This window comes from Anomaloglossus baeobatrachus, chromosome 9 (genome assembly GCF_048569485.1).
Source record: "Anomaloglossus baeobatrachus isolate aAnoBae1 chromosome 9, aAnoBae1.hap1, whole genome shotgun sequence".
Classification (NCBI taxonomy): Eukaryota; Metazoa; Chordata; class Amphibia; order Anura; family Aromobatidae; genus Anomaloglossus; species Anomaloglossus baeobatrachus.
Genome location: NC_134361.1, coordinates 82,381,606 through 82,405,847, shown reverse-complemented (window position 1 = coordinate 82,405,847; position 24,242 = coordinate 82,381,606). Strand labels below are relative to the sequence as shown.

Genomic DNA, 24,242 nt, shown 5'->3' with positions numbered 1-24,242 from the left:
TACTCTGCCTCCTCCTGCTTCTCTGCCTCCTCTCCTCCTCTGCCTACTCCTCCTCCTCCGCCTCTGCCTCCTCCTCCTCTCTCCTCCTCCGTCCTCCTCTGCCCTCCTCCCTCCTCCTCCACCCTTCTCTGCCTCCCTCTCCTCCTCTGCTCCTCCTCCTCCCTCTCTGCTCCTCCTGCCTCCTCTCCTGCTCGCCTCCTCCTCTGCCTCCTCCTCTGCCTCCGCCTCCTCTGTCTCCTCCTCCTCCTCCCCTTCTCTGCCTCCGTCTCCTCTGCCTCCGCATCCTCCTCCGCTTTCTCCTCCGCCACTGCCTCCTCCTCCTCCTGTCTCCCCCTCCTCCTCCTGTCTCCTCCTCTCCTTCTCTGCCTCCTCCTCTGCCTCCGCCTCCTCTGTCTCCTCCTTTGCCTCCTCCTCCGCTTCCTCCTCCTCCGCCACTGCCTCCTCCTCTGTCTCCTCCTCCGCCGCCTCCTCCTCTGCCTCTCCTCCGCCGCCTCTGCCTCCCCCTCCTCCTCCTCCTACGCCACCACCTCCTCCTCTGCCTCCCCTCCTCCTCCGCCTCTGCCTCTCCTCCTCCGCCTCTGTCGCACGGCATCAGTGTTGACGCTTACCATCACTCTACAGTTTTGCCATATCCTGTGAGTTGCCGGCAGCACAGCGCCCTCCTGTGGCTGGCAGCTATCACTGACAGCAGTCACCTGGAGTGCAGCCCTGGGAGTCACCGCCAGAGGTCACAGTCCGCAGTTGTATCTGCTGCCGCCCCAAGCAATGTAGGACCTCCGGCGCTAGGTGTCGCTGTGGCATTAGGACCGCAGAGCCGTCTCTGTAGCTGACATGTTGTGTACACTCGGGCCTTCTCTATGGTACTTGCACGGTTCCGTCTGAGAGGTCTTGGCCCCGTGCATTTCCGTGAGACGCCCGGGGTCTGCCCTCCGGGGGCCGCAGCGGTTCCACCTGTGCAGAGCTATAACGCTTATACGTATCTGAAGCTTCGGTCATGGCTTCCAGATATCACCGAGTCCCCGCGCAGACCCCGGTGAATGTAGATGATTTCCGCCAGTGTCACGAAAATGACAAGCATTGGGCGTCCCGCAGGGAGTTCCTGCTCCGTCACATGCATCTGTACCCGGGCCGCAGGATGGACCAGCTGATCGCCCTGTCCGTGGTGTGGAGCAACATCGTCTTCATAGGAAACCGGTGAGTGCAGACCCGTGTGCCCGGTACAGTGTGCCTGCTCTCCCCGGTACAGAGGGAGGTGGTGTGCCCATTTCAGAGTAGGCTGTCTCCCCTGCACAGAGGGGGGCGGTGTGCCCAGTGTCCCCCGTGTCCCCTGTATGGGGGGGTGCGTGCCCAGTGTCCCCGATATGGATGGTGGGGTGCCCAGTGTTCCTGGTACGAGGGGGAGGGGGTGTGCCTAGTGTCTCCAGTATGGGGGTGTGTGCCCAGTGTACGCGGGGAGCGGGGGTGCCCAATGTTCTCTGTACGGAGGGGGGGTGCCCAGTGTCCCCGGTAGGGGGGGGGGTGCCCCTGGTACGTGGGGTTGTGTGCCGCCCCTGGTACGTGGGGTTGTGTGCCGCCCCTGGTACGTGGGGTTGTGTGCCGCCCCTGGTACGTGGGGTTGTGTGCCGCCCCTGGTACGTGGGGTTGTGTGCCGCCCCTGGTACGTGGGGTTGTGTGCCGCCCCTGGTACGTGGGGTTGTGTGCCGCCCCTGGTACGTGGGGTTGTGTGCCGCCCCTGGTACGTGGGGTTGTGTGCCGCCCCTGGTACGTGGGGTTGTGTGCCGCCCCTGGTACGTGGGGTTGTGTGCCGCCCCTGGTACGTGGGGTTGTGTGCCGCCCCTGGTACGTGGGGTTGTGTGCCGCCCCTGGTACGTGGGGTTGTGTGCCGCCCCTGGTACGTGGGGTTGTGTGCCGCCCCTGGTACGTGGGGTTGTGTGCCGCCCCTGGTACGTGGGGTTGTGTGCCGCCCCTGGTACGTGGGGTTGTGTGCCGCCCCTGGTACGTGGGGTTGTGTGCCGCCCCTGGTACGTGGGGTTGTGTGCCGCCCCTGGTACGTGGGGTTGTGTGCCGCCCCTGGTACGTGGGGTTGTGTGCCGCCCCTGGTACGTGGGGTTGTGTGCCGCCCCTGGTACGTGGGGTTGTGTGCCGCCCCTGGTACGTGGGGTTGTGTGCCGCCCCTGGTACGTGGGGTTGTGTGCCGCCCCTGGTACGTGGGGTTGTGTGCCGCCCCTGGTACGTGGGGTTGTGTGCCGCCCCTGGTACGTGGGGTTGTGTGCCGCCCCTGGTACGTGGGGTTGTGTGCCGCCCCTGGTACGTGGGGTTGTGTGCCGCCCCTGGTACGTGGGGTTGTGTGCCGCCCCTGGTACGTGGGGTTGTGTGCCGCCCCTGGTACGTGGGGTTGTGTGCCGCCCCTGGTACGTGGGGTTGTGTGCCGCCCCTGGTACGTGGGGTTGTGTGCCGCCCCTGGTACGTGGGGTTGTGTGCCCAGTGTTCCCGGTCCGGGGGGGGGGGGGGGGGGGAATGTGCCCAGTGTTCCCGGTCCGGGGGGAGTGTGCCCGATATTCTCGGTAGGGAGGAGTCTGTCATCATAAGACAAAGCCAGAAGCAATCCTAAGATAAATGACCGGTTTTCATTGAGCCATTACCAGCTATCAGAATTATGGAAATATTTTGCTTCATTCAGCTGTGGCTCCTTCACGTGTGACACGGGGCTGTTTTTTTTTAATTTTATTTTAACATTGCTATTAATTTCAGTCTGCAATCTGCCTTTGTGCACTTTTTGACCCCCCCACCCCCAGTCCAGCTTCTGATTTCTCTTTTCAAGGAGTGTCCCTTCTAGTAATACAGGCTGGATGTGAGCCGTGCACTGCACATCATGATGCTGCTGTCCCCATTTTCATGTCTTTGCACAGCTCCGGAGCTGCACTTATTTTTTTTTTCTGCTTTCCTCCTGGTCTGCAGCCTGTTTTCTGTTCTCTTCATAAGATTTTTCATACTTTCTCCCTCTCCACAGCTTCCTTTCTGCTATCTCTAACACTGAGAGAATGGAGGGAGAGAGCAGAGAGAAACATCAGGAACCGGTGTAAGGCTAGGTTCACACACTGCGTTTTTTTGACGCTGCGTTTTTGTGCATTTTTTGCGGCAAAAAACGCACAAAAACGCACCCGCGTAAAAAAAAACGCGGCAAAAAACGCGCGCGTTTTGCCGCGATTTGGTGCGTTTTTGCTGCGTTTTTGCTCACTGCGTCTTTATGCGTTTTTTATCAGTGAACAAAAAAAAAAAGGTCTGATGTCATTTCCTTCTTCAATATGTTCTTCATTCTCCACTAATGTATGCAGGAGAGCAGACAGCTGCAGAACTACAAGTCTCAGCATACTCCATCCAATAGTGCATGCAGGACAGCAGACAGCAGCTGCAGAACTACAAGGCTCAGCATGCTCCATCCAGGACTGTATGCTGGAGGGAGAGTCAGGGGGAGCAGACCTACAAGGCTTAGCATCCTCCATCCAATAGTGTATGCAGGAGAGCAGACAGCAGCTGCAGAACTACAAGGCTCAGCATGCTCCATCCAGGACTGTATGCTGGAGGGAGAGTCAGGGGGAGCAGACCTACAAGGCTTAGCATCCTCCATCCAATAGTGTATGCAGGAGAGCAGACAGCAGCTGCAGAACTACAAGGCTCAGCATCCTCCTTCCAGGACTGTATGCAGGATTTCTTTGCCCTCCCCCCCCAAAAAAAAAATGACGTGGGCTTCGCCATATTTTTGTATGCTAGCCGGGTACAGCAGGCAGGTACGGGCTGCCCCCAACCCCCAGCTGCCTATTTGTACCCGGCTGGGAACCAAAAATATAGAGAAGCCCTTTTTTTTTAATTATTTCATGAAATAAAAAAAAAAAAATGACGTGAGCTTCGCCTAATTTTTGTGTCCAGCCGGGTACAACTAGGCAGCTGGGGATTGGAATCCACAGTGCAGGGTGCCCATGCTTTCTGGGCACCCTCGCTGTGAATTGCAGTCCCGCAGCCACCCCAGAAAATGGCGCTTTCATAGAAGCGCCATCTTCTGGCGCTGTATCCAACTCTTCCAGCTGCCCTGATGCCGGGTGGCTCGCTGGGTAATAATGGGGTTAGGGCTAGCTGTATAGCTGGCCCTAAGCCCGAAATTCATGGTGTCACGCCAATATTAGACATGGCCACCATGAATTTCTAGTAAAGATAAAAAAAACACAACACACAGAAAAATATTTTTATTAGAAATAAAACACAACACAATTAGTGACTCCATCTTTATTGAAATAAAGCACCCCCCTCCGCAGTAATCCTGGGTCAAGGGTCCCGCGCCGTCCAATCCGGATCCAATATCATCTGATCGGTTTGCTGGAAGGCAAAGCGATCAGATGATGTGTCAGGTTCTAGGGGCTGAATCCCATCACACATCAGCTGATTGTATAAAAGCCGATTATACAATCAGCTGATGCATTGGTGCAAAAAAAATACTCACTTATGTGCTGATTACCGGCATCTCCTGCAGCGATGGGGCGGGAGTCTGATCCCGTCCGATCGCTGCAGCAGCTGCCGGTAATCAGGGATGAAGTCTCCTGACGCATCCGCTGATAGGTGAAGCCGGCCGGCCGCTGGCGTCAGCCCGAGACTTACGATCAGCTGATGCGTCAGGTGACTGCATCAGGTGATCCATCGCCAGGTCCTGCATCCTGCAGGCATACGTACCCGGGGAGACTGCACACTGCCGGAGCGGCGATACCGGTAGGAGGATCTGGGAGCGGACATGGCACCGGGAGTCTGCAGACAGGTGAGTATAACTTTTTTTTTTTTTTTCTACTGTTCACTTTTGATTGCCGCTTCCACCTCCCGCCCAGACATGGCGCCGCACGGCAGCATACATGCACAGGACGGGAGGTGGACGCGGCGGTGACTGTACCGGGAGGATTCCCGCTTCTGTGTTTACTGACAGAAGGAATCCTCTTCCTGTACATGTCACTTTACTACCCACCTCCTGCGTTTATAGCTGCGTTTTTGGTCTTAGAAACGCACCAAAACGCAGCTATATTTGCAATTTGCGTTTCTCATTGCGTCTTTCAACATCTCATTGCACTCAATGGATGAAAAGCGCAGTGAAAAACGCGGGAATAATTGACATGCTGCGTTTTTGTGGCACCACAAAAACGCAGCTGAAAAAAAACAGATGTGTGCGGACAGCAAAAATGAAAACTCATAGACTTTGCTGGGGAAGCAAAGTCCTGCAGTTTTGAGGCCAAAAACGCACCCGAAAAACGCGCAAAAACGCACTGAGCGCACATAGCCTAATGATTGATTTGTATTTTTTTTTTTTTTTGTAAATGTTTTGCAGTAGAAAAATGTCAGAAAATATTTACTGAAGGCGATTTAGAAAGTTATTTACCTCTGCATTTCATAAGCAAATGAACAATAGAAGAAAAATTGTGGGTGAAGAAGAACAGTCTTTACATTTATGGCCATTGTATTGTCTGTTACCAATGTATAGAACAGGAGGTGTAACCCCTAATCTGATGTCAGGACCTAATGTTTGTGCTCGTAGGTATGGTGAGCAGCTAACACAGAAGGTCCACCAGATGGCGGATGGAATCGACATCGGTGAGGTGCCATCTTATGAGCTGGTGCCAGGGGCCAAGGCAGTAAAGAGACCAGCCACTTCTGATGGCGGTAAGTCTTCAGCGGGAAATAGCGCTGCTGTATCTGTTTTATTGGTATTTAAATAAAAAAAAAATAGTAAAAAAAAAATAAAACCAAAAGAAGGCAAAAGAAGCAAAGCATAAAATAATCTAATTTTGAATCCCAAATGTCAAGGACTAGTTTATTCTATAGGAGCTCATCAGCTACTAGACGTTTAAAGCACTGTAATGTAAATGAATTATTAAAGAGGATATCTGTATTTTTTTTTTCCAATGTGCGTAAGTGCTAACAGGTGGGTAATTGGTAAGCGCAGTCATAGACGCTTCCTGCCGGCGATTCAGTGGCTTCCTCTGACGTCATGTTGATTAAGCGGCGGCTTCTTTTCCGCACTGCTCTGTCATCAGGATGTGATTGTTGACGTCATGCTGATTGACAGCCGGTGCCCCGCTGCCTAATTGTGGGAAGCCGGATGTCCATCATCATGATGCTGGCAGTCATGCGCCGTCAACAGAACGGGCGGAGAAAGAAGAGCTGCTCTGTTGACATGGAGCTGCTGAATCACCGGCAGGAGCAGTCCAGGACCGTTTTGAGCCGGCGCCGAGTACCAGCCTGTTTTTCTTTTTAGGCACATACAAAAAAAAACCACAGACACCACTTTTGAACTTTTAAGAATAAGCAAAAATAGGTAATATCACCTCACCAAGCCTGCTGCAGTCCCATAATCGTCCTGTGGTGGTGATATAAATCCAGCGCAATCACATGGAATATTAAAAAGTTGTCTTCTTTATTGATAGTTTTTCATAAAATCCAAAAGGTACATGCAGCATAAAAATAAAGGATGCCCAGGTCAGAGCGACGAGTTTCAACAAACTGTCTTAATCATGGTCACACTTTTGAACTTTTGGTGTATCCAAAGTCGTGTTCCTCCCTTTGATGTGGGTTTGTACGCCGAGCCGCATCTTTCCGCCGCATATGTCAGCTGATCTGATCAGCCAATATGAGCCTCTAACAGCCGTGGGTGGATTGGAGATCTGCTTGCAGTTGTTAACCAGTTCAATCCAGCTATTAATCTCAGACAGTAGGATTTAACATGCGCCAGCAGGGAGGCGCATCATTCACAGCTCCCATCAGCGGCCCCATGACATGATCGCGGCTCACCAATGGGTTGTCATGTCATCTGATGACCCCTGTTTTTGTCATGACGATCCCCTGTGAATGTCGGTTCCAAGCCGACATTTATGAGATCGTGATTTCTGCTGTACAGAGCCGTGCTGATGCTCTGCACAGCACAAGTGATAGGACGATCGCAGCTTCAAGTCCCCTAAAGGGACCAGTAAATACATCAAAACTTTTTAAAAACATGAAAAATCATAAGTTCAAATCACCCCCCCTTTTGCCCCATAAAATACACATATTTGCTATCAGTACATTTACAAATGTCCGTGCTATCAAAATAAATAAATTAATCTGATTAATAAACAGCATAACAGAAAAAAATAAAAACTTCAGAATTATGGGGGTTTTTTTGGCTGCTGCAACATTACAATAAAATGCAGTACGAGGCGATCAAAATATCGTGTCTACCCAAAGTGGTATCACGTAAAACATCAGCTTAAGGCGCAAAAAAAAAAAAAGCCGTCACACAGCCCTAGATCTCGAAAAATGAAAATGTTACACAACTCGGAAAATGGTGATAAAAGCTAAATTTTTTTTTTCTTTTTTCACCACTTAATAATAATTAAAAAAGCCACAGGCTTGGTATCTGCGTACTCGTACTGACTTGGAGAATCATACTGCCCGGTCACGTTTACCATATAGTAAACATGGGAAATAAAAAAAAAAAAAATGTGGAATTGCACTTTTTTTTCAATTTCACCACTTACCCCGCAACGTTCCCGTAGCGCTGCAGTGATGGCAGATGAATCATTGATTGAATTTGGAAAACCCTTTTTAAGTGTGGAAGAAAAATGATCCTCTGCCTGTTTTTTTTTGTTTTTTTTTTTCGTTGTTTATAGCTTCCTCACTTCGCTTCCCCCTTTTTTTTTTTTTTATTTATTTATTTTTTTTATATGTGAGGACCCATATGCTTGGATATAGTCAACCGACATTGTCCAATTCTTGGCTGTTAAATCCCCTCTACTTCAGTATTCCTTGATAACGGTGTATACAGTGCCTTGAAAAATTATTCCTACCCAGTGAACGTTTCCACATTTTTTTTTTTTTTTTATGTTACACCCACAAAATTAAATGTATTTCATTGGGATTTTAGATGATACTTTCTACTTAAGTTTTGGTGGATTTGTGAAGTGTAAAGGAAATGAAACATGTTTTTCTCAATATTTTAAAACTATAAATTTGAAAATTCTGGCTTGCATTTGTATTCAGTCCCCCCCCCCCCCATCCCGAGTCAATACGTTGTAAGACCACCTTTTGCTGCAATTGCTTCTGCAAGTCCACATAAATACATACATAAATAAATACATTTTCAAGGCCCTGTGTATGTCATCTCCACAAGTCTCAAGTCATCTCACTAGTCTCAGTTACAGGAGAAGTCGGTGGTCGATGTGCCGGTAGACCACGCTGCTGTGAAAAAGGAGCGGTTTCATGTGTGAAGACCAAATAGAAAGGATTCTCAGCACTCTCAGTCCAACAGCTTGTCATAATAACACAACTTTAATGAAAAAACACATTAAAAGACAGAAGACCCACCACAACCTAAGGAACACTGACACGTTTCTTGCGCTCAAAGACGCTCTTAATCATAGGAAAACATGAGTAACGGCGTCTTTGAGTGCAGGAACATGTCAGGTGTTCCCTAGGCCATGGGTCTCCTGTCTTTTAATGTGCTTTTTCATTAAATCTTGTTTTTATGTCAAGCTGTTGCACTGGGAGTGCCAAGAAATTTTCTCTAGCTCGTCTCTGCCCAGCTGTGCTTTTGACGACAACCGTCCAGAAGAATTTACATGAGGTTTTCCATGCCATGTGTTGAGCTTCTGTCAACCATAAATTTTAGTTCCGTGTGTGGTAACACTTCAGGTAACTTTTATTTACGCGTTTCAGGTTCGTACCGAACCCTATGTGATATGTATTTCAGTTTTGAGAGAGGTTTCGGTACAAACCTTGAACGCGTGAAACAAAGCTCCTTGAAGTATTACCGCACGTGGAACTACTCTTTCGCAGCAGGGCGCTCCACCAGAACGCCTATCTTCTACTTCTCCTCAACCTACGTACTGTTGGGTTTCCCACAGATTTTGGAGAATCTCGACAACCTCTTCACTGACAGCTATGCATGTCCAGACCTTGTTCTGGAGATCAATACGTGTCCCATTGGTGGAATCCACATCTACTACACATGTATGGTATATCATGTGGATAAATGAATGAGATGGGAATACTACTTTAGCCCTGTTACAGGAAATCTGGCAACAGGTGTTTGCTACCCCATCTTGAGAGCAACATTTTGGAGCTATATTACTTATTTGGCAGCTTGCTGCAGTTTTGATAAAATCACTGTTTTATCTGCCGAAAATCTGAATACTGAGCTCCGTGTAACCCCACCCTCACCGCTGATTGGCACTCAGTGGTGGGAGAGGGGTTATACAGAGGTCATGATTATAGAGGACTACATGGCAACAGGTTTTAGTCTTCTAGTGATAATCTCCTGCTGATGAAAGCATTTTACTAAAACTATTCTTTTTTTTTTTTTTTTTTCCCCGACTTGCAGCTGCACCATCCCAAAAGAAGAAATTTGGTCCACGGCCTCGTTTCAAGCCAGTCCATTTTGTAGCGAGCACAGTGGAGGACGATAAGCAGTTTCAAGTAACTAGAAAAACAAGTAACAATACGAGTAATCAGGAAAAAACAAACTTTCATCAGCAGTCAAATGCTTTCCCGGACCACTTGGAAGTAGAGAAATCCTCAGAAATGGAGTTGAATTCCAACCCTTATGTATATGACCCATATGCGACTGATGGTCCAGAAAAGGAGTTGAATTCCAGACCTTATGCATATAATCAATATGCGACTGATGATCCAGAAAAGGAGTTGAATTCTAGCTCTTATGCATATGATCAATTTGCGACTGATGATCCAGAAAAGACGTTGAATTCCAGACCTTATGCATATGATCAATATGCGACTGATGATCCAGAAAAGACGTTGAATTCCAGCTCTTATGCATATGATCAATATGCGACTGATGATCCAGAAAAGGAGTTGAATTCCAGACCTTATGCATATGATCAATATGCGATTGATGCTCCAGAAAATGAGTTGAATTCTAGGCCTTATTTATATGACCCATATGCGATTGATGCGCCAAGTAAAAGTGACTGCGGTAACTTGGAACAAGATGACTTTGCGAATTTTGAGTCTCATTATTCTAACATGTCTAAAGATTTCCGTAACAATGTGCTAGATTCGAGGCAGGGCATAAACACACAGGGGAGAATGGGCCTTGGTTTTGTAAAACCACCGAAGAAAGTCGACAGGTATTCAAAGGAAATTGCGTCAAGTTCTTTGGCTTGCACAATGGAGATTGTGGAGAAATCTAATTTTTTCAACCGACTTTCTACCTTTGTAAAACAAAATATGAAAAATCCTAATTTGGTGCCTCCTACCATGAGGATGAACTACACTTCCATGTTAACCCTGTGTGCTCAGGAATGCAAAACAAATCCAGAATATATTTATGTTCCCTTTAAAGAAATCCCTCCTGACAATCTCCCTCAAATCAGGAGTCTCCCGCCAGAAGGCTTTGCTTGTGAAATTAGATGCCAAGATGTTTACTTGGCCTCGGGGTATGCATATAGCAAAGTCGAGGCTCGGGATAATGCCGCTATGAGTGCCGTACTGCTCTTAGAAAAACCTATGTTGAAAGTGATGTCTGTGAAGCGAAGATTTGGTGATGGTTACCTCGATGACTTGGTGCTGTGCACTAGTACTTCAGGAAAGACTAAATTCAATCCAGCTTTGAAACAAAATGATGGGCATGAAGATGCCCTGTCAGATCAGCAGTGTTTGGAGACTCTGAAAGGTTCATCGAATAAGCCGTGGTCAGAATTTACTCTCACTGATAATGCTACTGGCGCACTAGCCATTTTGAACCAGTCTGCCATGCAAAACAAAATGACACTTGAATACAAGCTTTTCATGATGCCCAATTACACATGGCGGTGCAGCGTATATGTGCAAGAGCATTGTGTAGCTGAAGCATATGGAAGTAAGAAGACCAGCAAACGTGCTGCTGCGGAAGAGGCCGTCAAAGTCTTGAAGACTTTACAGGCGAACCAGCCGAGACCCCAGGCGAACCAGCCGAGACCCCAGGCGAACCAGCCGAGACCCCAGGCGAACCAGCCGAGACCCCAGGCGAACCTGCCGAGACCCCAGGCGAACCTGCCGAGACCCCAGGCGAACCAGCCGAGACCCCAGGCGAACCAGCCGAGACCCCAGGCGAACCAGCCGAGACCGCAGGCGAACCAGCCGAGACCGCAGGCGAACCAGCCGAGACCGCAGGCGAACCAGCCGAGACCGCAGGCGAACCAGCCGAGACCGCAGGCGAACCAGCCGAGACCGCAGGCGAACCAGCCGAGACCGCAGGCGAACCAGCCGAGACCGCAGGCGAACCAGCCGAGACCGCAGGCGAACCAGCCGAGACCGCAGGCGAACCAGCCGAGACCGCAGGCAAACCAGCCAAAACCCAATTTTGGTGAGTCCAAGGGCAATGGAACATTAAAGGACATTGTGATTTGTGAAAATGAAACCAATGCGATCTGCGTTCTGAATACCACCGCTCAGTTTAACAAGGTCCCTATAGAATACGTATTTGAGAGGATGACTGAAGTAAATTGGAAGTGTAAAGTGTTCATCGCACAAGAGCTTGTAGCAGAAGCCACTGGCTTTAAGAAAATGGTAAAGCGCGAGGCTGCGGAGGCAGCTGTAATGATTTTAAAAAGAACCCTACCAGTGGTCATTAATAATCTGAAGAACGGCCCCTCGGATGATGCCATTTCTCGAAATCAGATTCGAGGCGTTTCAAATCAAGAGGCCTATACCAAGCAAATCAAGGAGGACAATATCGGAAACCGGCTTCTACGGAAGATGGGCTGGACTGGTGGGGGCTTGGGCAGGGATGGGGAAGGAATCGCAGAGCCAATTTGTGTTAAAGAGAAGTTTAGCCGTGAAGGTCTTGGCCTAGCAGCAACCAGCCAAAAATTCACAAAGGGAGACATTCATAAAATGATCAGGGACTATGCGTGGTCTGACAATCAGGAAGACCTAACATTCTCTAACGAGCTGAGCAATGAAGAACGAAAACAAATTCACGAGACAGTCAGGAGATATGGACTTAAGAGCAAGTCGTATGGGAAGGGCACACAGAGGTTTTTGGTGGTGAGTAGGAAAAGGGAACAGACGGATCTAATAAACCAGCTCCGACAAGAAGGCCAGGTCGGCTACTACGCTCTAGTTCAGCCCAATCAGTAGCACGACGGCAGCTATAACTTTATTTATAGGTCCCCTATTTGTCTGACCACTAAGGGAATTGTGTTTTTACACTAATTTTTGGGAGCAGAGCCAAGCAGGTATATTTTTTAAATAAAAATGCAAGAACTAATGTTAAATAAGATGAATGCCGAATATGGACAAAGCATTTGTGATAGAAGCACTTTGTGTGTGTTTACGTTTAGTTATTTCTTTTCATTGCTGTGCAACTTTGTTTTTTCTCTTTTAAGTGTAAGGCCTCTATGATGGTAGGGTCATCTCCTTAATGGTGTTCGAAACAAATGTAAAATGTGGTCATTTCCCATCTCACATCACGTGTCAGTAAACCATTGCTGTTATCATTTACCTGGGTCATTTTATTTACATTTATATTACAAAAAAATCCAAAAAGAAGAATAGTCACGGCATCGAGTACTGATCTGGACACACTCCGCTTATTGTAGTAAGTCCTCACGCACACAGCCATATTAGGCCTTGTACCCACAGTGCGGTTTTCCTTGCATTTATTAATAAAAGCAAGGAAAAAGCATCCCAGCAAAGTCTATGATAATTGTGACTTGTTGTGCACACGTTGCTTCTTTTTTCCTTGCTGTTTTTATTTGCTGAAAAGAGAAGCAGCATGTCAATTGTTTCTGCGTTTTTTTCCCTGCTTTTTTCACCAATTGACTTCATTGGAGTCTGTGAAAATGCAGGAAAAAACGCATGTGTATTGCCAGTGTTGCTTTTTTTTTTTTCTTTTTTTTTTTGCGTTTTTAAGTGCTTTTTTGACGTCACTGGGGTTCCCTGCAGCCATTCCCTCATCTTGCAGTCTGCAGGGAACGCCGGTTATGTCACAAGGTGATTCGAGTTGCCAGCAGACCACCGGGGTTTCCTGCAGACCACAAGATGGGGAAATGGCTGCAGGGAACTCCAGTGACGTAGGTGCCCTGGTCTGCAAGACGATCCGTATGTCAGTAACCCGGGGTCGTCATGGTGATGACCCAGGGTTACTATGGCAGCGACTGGGTCCTGTAATTGCATTACACGGACCCGATAAGCAGGGAGAGTTAAGCGATTCCTCTCCCATCCTCCTGAAAGCTGCGATCGCACTGATTGCAGCATTTAGGGGGTTAACCTGCCGGGAGCAGCGTGGACACTGCTCCTGGTAGCGAGAGCCGGGTCCCGCCTGAACCCCAGTGAGCGCCATGACTACAAAACGCAATGTGAAGAAATGTGCAAACGCAATGAAAGAGTGCGCGTTTCTTCAGCTAATTTTCTGCAAATAAAAATGCAATGTGGGCACAGAGCCTGAGGCGGGATTTACACGCTGCGACATCGCTAGCGATGTCGCGTGCGAGAGCACCCACCCCCGTCGGTGGCACGATATGTGGTGATCGCTGCCGTAGCGAACATTATCGCTACGGCAGCGTCACATGCACATACCTGTGCAGCGACGTCGCTGTGAATGGCGAACCGCCTCCTTTCTAAGGGGGCGGTTCGTTCAGCGTCAGAGCGACGTCCCTTAGCTGGCGCCCAATCAAAGCGGAGGGGCGGAGATGAGTGGCACGAACATCCCGCCCACTTCCTTCCTCATTGCTGGCAGGATGCAGGTAAGGAGATGTTCCTCGTTCCAGCAGTGTCACACGTAGCGATGTGTGCTGCCGCAGGAAGGAGGAACAACTTCTTACCTGCAGCAGCAACGATAATTGGGAATAGGGGGGGGCATGTCACCGATTAGCGATTTTGAACGTTTTTGCAATGATTCAAAATCACTAATAGATGTCACACGCAACGACATCGCTAACGCGGCCGGATGTGCGTCACAAATTCTGTGACCCCCCCAACGAGATCGCTTTAGCGATGTCGTAGCGTGTAAAGCCCCCTTTACAGCCTCATTCTACCTCTGGTTTGTCATCTTTCTTCCATCTGATTACAATCAATGTACATTATAACACGGAGACATTCTCCCCAAGAAGCAATGAATGTGAAATAAAATATACAAAAATTCTAAACCTTGGAGGGAGGGGGAAGAAGTGATGTGTATAATTTTCTTAAACTGATAACTTATTTTAACAGTGATGAACGAGTTTGTATGTTGTGGAAACTACTTTTTAGTCCAATTTTTATTGGGAGGTAAAGTGGTAAATAACCTAGCGCTGTCAGTTCCATTTTTTTTTTTTCTTCTCTTTATGCAGTTTACTGTTTATGTGAAATACGCTCTATATTTCAATATATCCATTATGGACGTGAAGAAGCCAAATATGTTTTTAGAATAGGGGAGTGCCTTTAAACTTTTAATAAATTGCAAAACAAAGGAGAGAAGCACGTCCATCCGGAGGTGAAATAAAAGTTCTTTATTTAATGCCCATTGAAACAGACAAAGAATGGAATCCATTGTAATAAATCAACTTCTTCTCTGACTGGTTTCTGACAACCTGCCCTTAGTCATAGTACAAGAGCATTGCAATAAATTAAAATATCAAAAAGTTAATTTATTTCAGTAATTCAATACTAAAAGGTAAATGCATATATTATATAGCGTCCTTACACACAGAGGGATTTATTTCTCTATATTATATAGAGACATTACACACAGAGGGATCTATTTCTCTATATTAGGCTAGTTTCACACTTGCGTTGTTTTGACGCAAACGGAATCTGTCACTAATGGAGAACAGTTCATTTATTTAGGGTATGTGCGCACTAGGCGTTTTTTTCACGCTGCGTTTTTGTGCGTTTTTGTCTCAAACGCACCCGCGGCTAAAAAAACGCGGCAAAAACGCATGCGTTTTTGCCGCGATTTGGTGCGTTTTTGCTGCGTTTTTGCTCACTGCGTTTTTAATCAGTGCACAATGCCATTAAAGATTGTTGATATAAAAAAAAAAAAAGGTCTGATGTCATTTCCTTCTTCAAAATGTTCATTGTATGCAGGAGAGCAGACAGCTGCAGAACTAGTGTATGCAGGAGAGCAGACAGCAGCTGCAGAACTACAAGACTCAGCATCCTCCATCCAGGACTGTATGCAGTTTTTTGCCCAAAAAGAAAAAAAAAATGACATGGGCTTCGCCATATTTTTGTATGCTAGCCGGGTACAACAGGCAGGTACGGGCTGCCCCAAACCCCCAGCTGCCTATTTGTACCCGGCTGGGAACCAAAAATATAGAGAAGCCCTTTTTTTTTAATTATTTCATGAATTTCATGAAATAATTAAAAAAAAAAAAATGACGTGGGCTTCGCCTAATTTTTGAGTCCAGCCAGGTACAACTAGGCAGCTGGGGATTGGAATCCACAGTGCAGGGTGCCCAAGATTTCTGGGCACCCCCACTGCGAATTGCAGTCCGCAGCCACCCCAGAAAATGGCGCTTTCATAGAAGCGCCATCTTCTGGCGCTGTATCCAACTCATCCAGCTGCCCTGATGTTGGGTGGCTAGCTAGGTAATAATGGAGTTAGGGCTAGCTGTATATTATCAGCTGGCCCGAAGCCCGAAATTCATGGTGTCACGCCAATATTAGACATGGCCACCATGAATTTCTAGTAATGATAAAAAAAAAAAAAAACAGAAAAATATTTTTATTAGAAATAAAACACAACACAATTAGTGACTCCATCTTTATTGAAATAAAGAACCCCCCTCCGCAGTAATCCTGGGTCAGGGTCCCGCGCCGTCCAATCCGGATCCAATATCATCTGATCGGTTTGCTGGAAGGCAAAGCGATCAGATGATGTGTCAGGTTCAAGTGCCTGAATCACATCACACATCAGCTGATTGTATAAAGGCCGATTATACAATCAGCTGATGCATCAGTAGAAAAAAAAAAATAATACTCACTTATGTGCTGTGCTGATTACCGGCAGCTCCTGCAGCGATCGATTGGACAGGAGTCTGATCCTGTCCGATCGCTGCAGGAGCTGCCGGTAATCAGCTGATGAAGTCCCCTGACGGCAGGATCAGCTGATAGCCGGCCGGGAGCGAAAAATCCGGCGAGACTACGATCAGCTGATGCGTCAGGTGACTGCATCAGGTGATCCACCGCCAGGTCCTGCAAGCAAGGTCCTGCCCCGGGGAGACTGCACACAGCCAGAGCGGCGGTACCGAGACAGGGGCTGGGAGCGGGCATGGCACCGGGACCCTGCAGACAGGTGAGTATATATGACATTTTTTTTTCTACTGTTCACTTTGGTTTTCGCCGCTGCCTCCACCTCCCGCCCAGACATGGCGCCGCACGGAGCTGACATGCACAGGACGGGAGGTGGACGCAGCGGTGACGGTACCGGGAGGATTCATGCTTCTGTGTTTACCAACAGAAGGAATCCTCTTCCTGTACACGTCACTGTAGTACCCACCCCTTGCGTTTATAGCTGCGTTTTTAGTCATAGAAACGCGGCTACATGCGGTTTTCATTGCGTTGTTGAACATTCATTGAACTCAATGGGTGAAAAACGCAGTGAAAAACGCAGAAATAATTGACATGCTGCATTTTTGTGGTCACCACAAAAACGCAGCTACAAAAAAACGCTGTGTGCGCACAGCACTTATGAAAACCCATAGACATTGCTGGGGAAGCAATGTCACTGCGTTTTCAGCACAAAAACGCGGCAAAAACGCCTAGTGCGCACAAGGCCTTACAATGTAAGCGCGTTACAATGGCATGTGTGTGTCATGCAGTACCCGCTTGTGTCCACACGATGTCGCGCTTCCAATGTAAATAAATAAACTGTACTACATTAGTGACGGATTCCATTTGCGTCAAAAGAAACGCAAGTGTGAAACTAGCCTTATATAGAGACATTACACACAGAGGGATCTATTCCTCTATATTATATAGAGACATTACACACAGAGGGATCTATTCCTCTATATGATATAGAGACATTACACACAGAGGGATCTATTCCTCTATATTATATAGAGACATTACACACAGAGGGATCTATTCCTCTATATTATATAGAGACATTACACACAGAGGGATCTATTCCTCTATATGATATAGAGACATTACACACAGAGGGATCTATTCCTCTATATGATATAGAGACATTACACACAGAGGGATCTATTCCTCTATATTATATAGAGACATTACACACAGAGGGATCTATTCCTCTATATTATATAGAGACATTACACACAGAGGGATCTATTCCTAGTGTTTATTACTGTTAATGTTGATGATTATGGCTTACAGCCAATGAAAACCCAAAAGTCATTATCTCAGAAAAGTAGAATATTAGATATGAACTGAAAAATTATTTTAAACTCATGTTGGCGCCTACTGAAAAGTCTGTACAGTAAATGCCTCAATACTTGGTCAGGGCTCCTTTTGCATGAATTACTGCATCAATGCGGCGTGGCATGGAGGCGATCAGCCTGTGGCACTGCTGAGGTGTTATGGAAGCCCAGGTTGCTTTGATAGCAGCCTTCAGCTCGTCTGTATTGTTGGGTCTGGTGTGTCTCATCTTCCTCTTGACAATACCACATAGATTCTCTATTCTGTTTGCTGCCAATCACCAGGTATTGGTATTTTTGGCGGTGTGGACAGGTGCTAAGTTCTGCTGGAAAATTAAATTTTCATCTCCATAAAGCTTGTCGGCAGAGGAAAGCATGAAGTGCTCTACAATTTCCTGATAGGCGGGTGCACTGACTTTCATCTTGGTAAAACACAGTGGAGCTACACCAGCAGATGACATGGCTTCCCAAACCATCACTGGTTGTGGAGACTTCACACTAGACCTCAAGCAGCTTGGATTGTGGCCTCTCCACTCTTCCTCCAGACTCTGGGACCGCGATTTCCAAATGAAATGCAAAATTTACTTTCATCTGAAAACAACACCTTGGACCACTGAGCAACAGTCCAGTTCTTTTTCTCCTTGGCCCAGGTAAGACGCTTCTGGCATTGTCTAATGGTCATGAGTGGCTTGACACAAACCCATGTAGCCCATGTCCTGGATACGTCTGTGTGTGGTGGCTCTTGAAGCACTGACTCCAGCAGCAGTCCACTCCTTGTGAATCTCCCCCAAAGAATGGTCTTTTCTTAATCCTATCAAGTCTGCTTTTATCCCAATTGTTGTGCATGTTTTTCTACCACACTTTTTCCTTCCACTCAATTTTTCGTTAATAAGTTTGGATACAGCACTCTGTGAGCAGCCAGCTTCTTTAGCAATGACCTTTTGTGGCTTACCCTCCTTGTGGAGTGTGTCAATGACTGCCTTCTGGACATCTGTCAAGTCAGCAGTCTTCCCCATGATTGTGTGGCCTACTGAACCAGACTAGGACCATTTTAAACGCTTAGAAAGCCTTTGCATGTGTTTTGTAGTAATTATAATTTTCTAAGATAATGACTTGGGTTTTCATTGGCTGTAAGCCATAATCATCAACATTAATAGAAATAAACACTTGAAATAGATCACTCCGTAATGACTATATAAGATATGTTTACCTTTTTGTATTGAATTACTGAAAACAATTAACTCTTTGGTGATATTCTGATTTGAGATGGACCTGTATATGCCTTAAAAACATGGTAGCGGTCTCTGTGGGCATTATAGAAATGTTTGCCAGCCTCTAGTCCTCGTCCTTTCAAAAAAGGCAGTATGTATATTTAATTTCTCAGGGAAGCATTGCATGGCTTATAAGCCTACTTACACTGCCGTGTTATTCTCCACAAGGAGAAACGTTACCCCTTAGGCTAGGGCCCCACTTTGTGTTCACCTACTTGCAGTTCAGAACTCACGTTTTGGGCTTAATTGATTTAACCAAAGTTGCCTTTTCCAGAAATTTAGCGCTGAAACTCATGCGTATTTACCGCGTTTTAAGCGCTTTTTCACCTGCATTTTGACAGATGCGTTTTGAACATCAAGACACTGATAAATAAAGTTGTAACTGTCAAACAGACTGAAAAAAAAGATCAGATCTATAGTAATGGAAAAAATAATTAAAATAGATATATTTCATGAAATTATAGCGGTAACATACATTTTATTGGTAAAATAGCAATAAAAGTATATTTTTTTTAATTATCGGATTATGTGTGTGTGTGTGTGTAAAGGGACATATGAAATAATTTTTTTTGTGCAAAAATCATGCGTTTTGGTAGTCCAAAACGCATGTTTTCTGCACTGAAAAAGCAGGTAAAACGCAGGAATTTGAAGGAATCTTTGTTTTTGCCATTTCTCATTGACTTCAATGTTAGCAAAACGTACCTAAAACAGGAAAAACAATTGACATGCTGCTTCTTTGAACACATGGTTTTTGTCACAAAATATGCAAATTAAGCGCAGTGTTTTAAAACGCAAAGTGGGGTCTGGAAATAACATTTATCCATAGAATATCATGGAAACGCAAAACGCAGGCCATTTGGCATGATAAAGGTGCTTCTCAAAACGCTGCAGAAACGCAGGTAAAAATGCAAAGTGGGGCCCTAGCCTTAGGCCTCTTTCACACATCAGTGTTTAAAATGTACGTTTTGTACATCAGTGGGCTGAACACGTGCCCATGTGGACTGCCTCAGCTGTCCCTTGGCTGGTTTTGAATGATAGAAGGGATCCCACATTTTTTTTTTTTAATTCAAATAATTAAAAACAATGATGTAAGGTCTCCCCCTATTTTTCAAACCCAGCCAAGGAACAGCAGTCAACTGGGGGCTGATATTTTTAGGACGGGAAGGGCCATGGTTATTTGGCCATTCCCAGACTAAAAAAAAAAATAGCCTGCAGTCACCTCAGAGGTGGCGCATCTATTATAAGCGCCAAATGTGGCACTGTACTTGGCTCTTCCCATTGCCCTGGTGGTGGAAAACGTGGTAATATATGGGGGTTGATGTCAGCTGTGAATTAACAGCTGGTATCACGCCCTGGTATTAGTAATGGGTCGGCATATATCAGATACTCCCCATTACTAATTCAGTAGTTCAAATAAATTTTATTTTTCATTTTTCAAACACCCTCCTGACTACATCCTCGTTCACCAATTTATATGAAATGAAATAAAAAAAAGTCTACAGTGCATAGTGACATACCATAACGTTCCCCACAGACGCAGACTCTCACGATACTTGGCGTCTAAACGGCTGCAGTCATAAAACTCAGCTGAACTGATGACGTCAGTGCTCATCACTGAGTGTAGGATAGTCTTGGGACCCCCTTATTGGATTACGCCAGACCCAGAATTTGCCAGTGAAATAAATTGGTTGAAGAGGGTGTTTCTTGACTTTAATAATTCTCTTTTTATGTCTATCAAGTTCGCTTTTTGGGAATGTCGTGGGATATCGCTATGGATTACGTCAGACCTTTTTTTTTGTAAAAATTTGAAATAAATTGGTGAACAAGGATGTAGTTGGGGGTGTTTGAAAAACGAAAAATTAAAGTTTTAATTTGAACAACTACTGGATTAGTAATGGGGAGTATCTGATAGACGCCCACCCATTACTAATACCAGGGCTTGATTTCAGCTGGCAATTCACAGCCTTAAATTAACATTAAGGAATAACGTTTGGAACTCCATTCTATGTCTGAACTGGGTGCAAAAAACCTAAAAAACATCACTATGGGGAGATAAGGTATGCACACCAGTGACTATGGAAGGGGAACACATGGAATAGCAGAAACTGCTGTGTGAATACTGACATGAAAAATTCAATAGCTATGTGTAAGAATGAAATGTGAAAAATGGAACCTGCATTACTGCCATGAATATATGAATAAAGAGAAATTTAGCTACTGAATTGATCAATGCAGAAGAGCCCCAACACTACGCCAAAGTATTTCTCTACGTTGGGGTCCCTAGCTTGTGTGTGTCCTCTCATGCAGTTAAAAAACTTACCGTGTATGGGAAGCTGAGACCCAGGCTATATATGCGTATAATGTGGATTTGCCAATCCACATTATACGCATATATAGCCTGGGTCTCAGCTTCCCATACACGGTAAGTTTTTTAACTGCATGAGAGGACACACACAAGCTAGGGACCCCAACGTAGAGAAATACTTTGGCGTAGTGTTGGGGCTCTTCTGCATTGATCAATTCAGTAGCTAAATTTCTCTTTATTCATATATTCATGGCAGTAATGCAGGTTCCATTTTTCACATTTCATTCTTACACATAGCTATTGAATTTTTCATGTCAGTATTCACACAGCAGTTTCTGCTATTCCATGTGTTCCCCTTCCATAGTCACTGGTGTGCATACCTTATCTCCCCACCATGGCAATTCACAGCCGACATCAACCGCATATATTTCCCTGTTTGCCACCGCACCAGTGCAAGGGGGAAGAGTAGAGTACAGCGTCAGATTTGTTGCACATAATAGCCTGCAGTTGCCGCAGAAGTGGCGCATCTGCAATTTTTAGGCTAGGAAAGGCCAAAATAACCATGGCCCTTCCCACCCTAAAAATATCAGCCCCCAGTTGTGTCTGCTGTACCTTGGCTGGTTTTGATAAATGGAGAGGGGACCCTACGCCTTTTTATTTTCCGTTTAAATAAATATCAGCATGGGAGTTTTTTTTGGTTTTTTTTTTTAAACAAGCCAAGGAAGAACTGAGGATTGCAGCCCAATTTCTGCACCAGTTCAGAAAAGTATGGTGGGGCTGTCTTTCCTAAAATTAGTACTTCATTTTGCTAATTAACTGTACTAGCGCTCTCTGTATAGAGAAAATATATAATCTATCCATCTAATTTTTCTAGTTTGCTTTACTTTTTTTTAATGAAATGCCATCCAGTACATGTCACATGGACGCCATCTGTGTTTTACACACAGCCAGACTTGTATGGGTCCATGTGTGATCAGAGAAAAATGGTTATTTCTCTGTGTGCCACATGACCCGTGTGAAGAAAAAAAAAACCCAAATGTGAGAAACTATAGGAAATAATGGGCATGTGTGGCATATGTACCAGAAACACGGCTGTGTGAGAGGCCTTCGGGAGAAGCCTCTCATACAGTCGAACCAGCTCTCATACTTTGCACTGATGAGGGGCAACACCCCCAAAACATATCCGCAAATTAAGATTCAAGTTTGGCATTTGTCTCAAGTCATATGGCAAGGCACGTTAAAAGAAACCAGGCACCAAGTTTTTCCCTTATAAGCTGCAGCCAGCCCTTATATACAGCATCCTAGAATGCAGTATATAAAAAAGGTGGCCAGACAGATTTGTATAGTGTAAAAAAAAAAAAAAAAAAAAAAAAAAAAAGACCTTTATGATACTCGTCCAGGTGGGGGGGGGGGGGGTAGATTTTGATGGGCATAGCTGCTCTCGCTCTGGTGCCTCTATCTTGTGCAATCGCCGTCCTCCTTCCCAGCCGTATGTGGATTACGTGTCCTACGTCATCCAGTGTCCTCCATTGCGCTCCTGCACACTTTGATCTGCCTTGCTGAGGGCAGAGCAGAGTACTGTAATGTGCATGTGCACAACACTTTGATCTGCCCTCAGCAGGGCAGATCAAAAGTGCCAGAGTGCAATTTCATCCTGTTTGGATGGCGTAGTAGGAGTAATCAACACAGGGCTGAGAAGGAGGAAAGTGACTGCACAAGATTGAGGAGGTGCCAGACATGAGCGCAGTGACGCCCATTGGACCTGATCAACACAAAACAAAGTTTTTACACTGGGTAGGACATGTCACTAAAATCCCTTGATAATTCTTTGATTTCATGATTCCTGTGATGCGTCTGGTACTGGCGGCCTTGACCGTAACAAATGAACTGCACAGCATTATGGATTCTCCACCATGGTTAACTGTTGGTATGGTGTTCTCTCTCATAAGTGTCACTGTGCCATCTATAAAACTGTTGCTTTGCATTGCCAAAAAGGTCTTTTTGTTTCATCTGTTCACTGAACGTTTTCCCAGGATTGTGGTTCATCAAGGTACTCTTTGGCAAAGATCAGCGATTCCTTTTTAGGTCTTTCCTTCAGCAATGGTTTCTTCCTTGGCCTCCCCCCCCCCCCCCATAAAGTACTTCTTGGCTTAGTGGGCAGCATACGGTACTTTTAGAAATTATGATCCCAGACTGTTCCAGGTTGGCCTACCATGTGGCTTTTTGAAACTCAAGTCATCATTCATTGGCTAATTCATGTCACATGGGCACCGACAATTTGTCAGAGGTGATTCTCATTTGTGATTTACCGCAGTCGAGTCAAAATGTATTTCCATACTACTTTAATGTAAAAAGGTGCCAATACCAGTGTTACAGCAAGCGGTAGATTTTTCCCTTCCCTTGTTTTTATCTGTTTTTTGTATTGAAAGTGAACCTGCCAGGGGCAATATGCACCCAGAACCACGAGCAGTTCTGGGTACATAGTGCTAATCTTTGACTAACTGTCCCTGTATCTAGTAGCATAGATAGAGATCTTTAGAAAAGTATTTCTAAAGATCCCATCTGATATGCTAATGAGGCCAGCAACTAGTTGAAAGGGCGTTACTTCCCTTGGCTAGTCGGCCTTCTTAGCATGCAAGCACAACCCTGTGGGCGTGCCAACATGCTAATGAATGCGCAACGTCAGAGGATGGTTGCGCTCACCTCTTCTGCCATTGCGTCTGACTCCTGGATTTCAGCTCAGTGCGCATGATCCCAGTCAATCGGTCATGCGCACAATGAAGCCGGGTGTACGCGTCCCGGCTTCAAACTCATGTAGTGCGCTTGACCGGATGTCCGGGATTATGCTCACTGAACAGACATCCAGGAGTCAGACACGAGGCAGCAGAGGTGAGCTCGACCATGCCTCCGACGCTGTGCATTCATTAGCATGTTAAGACGTCCACAGGGGCGTGCTTACATGCTAAGGGGGCCGACTAGCCAAGAAAACTAACGCCCTTGCGACTAGTGCTGGCCTCATTAGCATATCAGATGGGATCTTTAGATATCCTTTTTCTAAAGATCTATCTATGCTAGTGTATACAGGGACAGCTAGGCAGGGGTTAGCAATATGCACCCAGAACTTCGCGATTCCGGGTACATATTGCACCTGACAGGTTCCCTTTAACACAAGCGCTGTATGGAAAAAAAAAAAAAAAATAAGTATTATGTACTTAAACTGTTCTACTCACTATTGGCACCCATGACGTTGATGGTGACAACATTGAGATCCACTTGTGTACCAACTTGCCC

General features: G+C 46.1%; 1 protein-coding gene across 1 annotated transcript; it reads left to right on the top strand.

Moving 5' to 3' along the window:
- The first annotated feature begins 332 nt into the window (after nucleotides 1-332).
- NKRF (NFKB repressing factor) lies at nucleotides 333-12,510 on the top strand. The gene is made up of 3 exons (XM_075323837.1): nucleotides 333-1,194; nucleotides 5,570-5,694; nucleotides 9,389-12,510. Exons 1-3 carry the CDS (start codon nucleotides 995-997, stop codon nucleotides 12,145-12,147), a joined length of 3,084 nt encoding a protein of 1,027 aa, XP_075179952.1. The 5' UTR covers nucleotides 333-994; the 3' UTR covers nucleotides 12,148-12,510.
- Nucleotides 12,511-24,242: the final 11,732 nt, after the last annotated feature.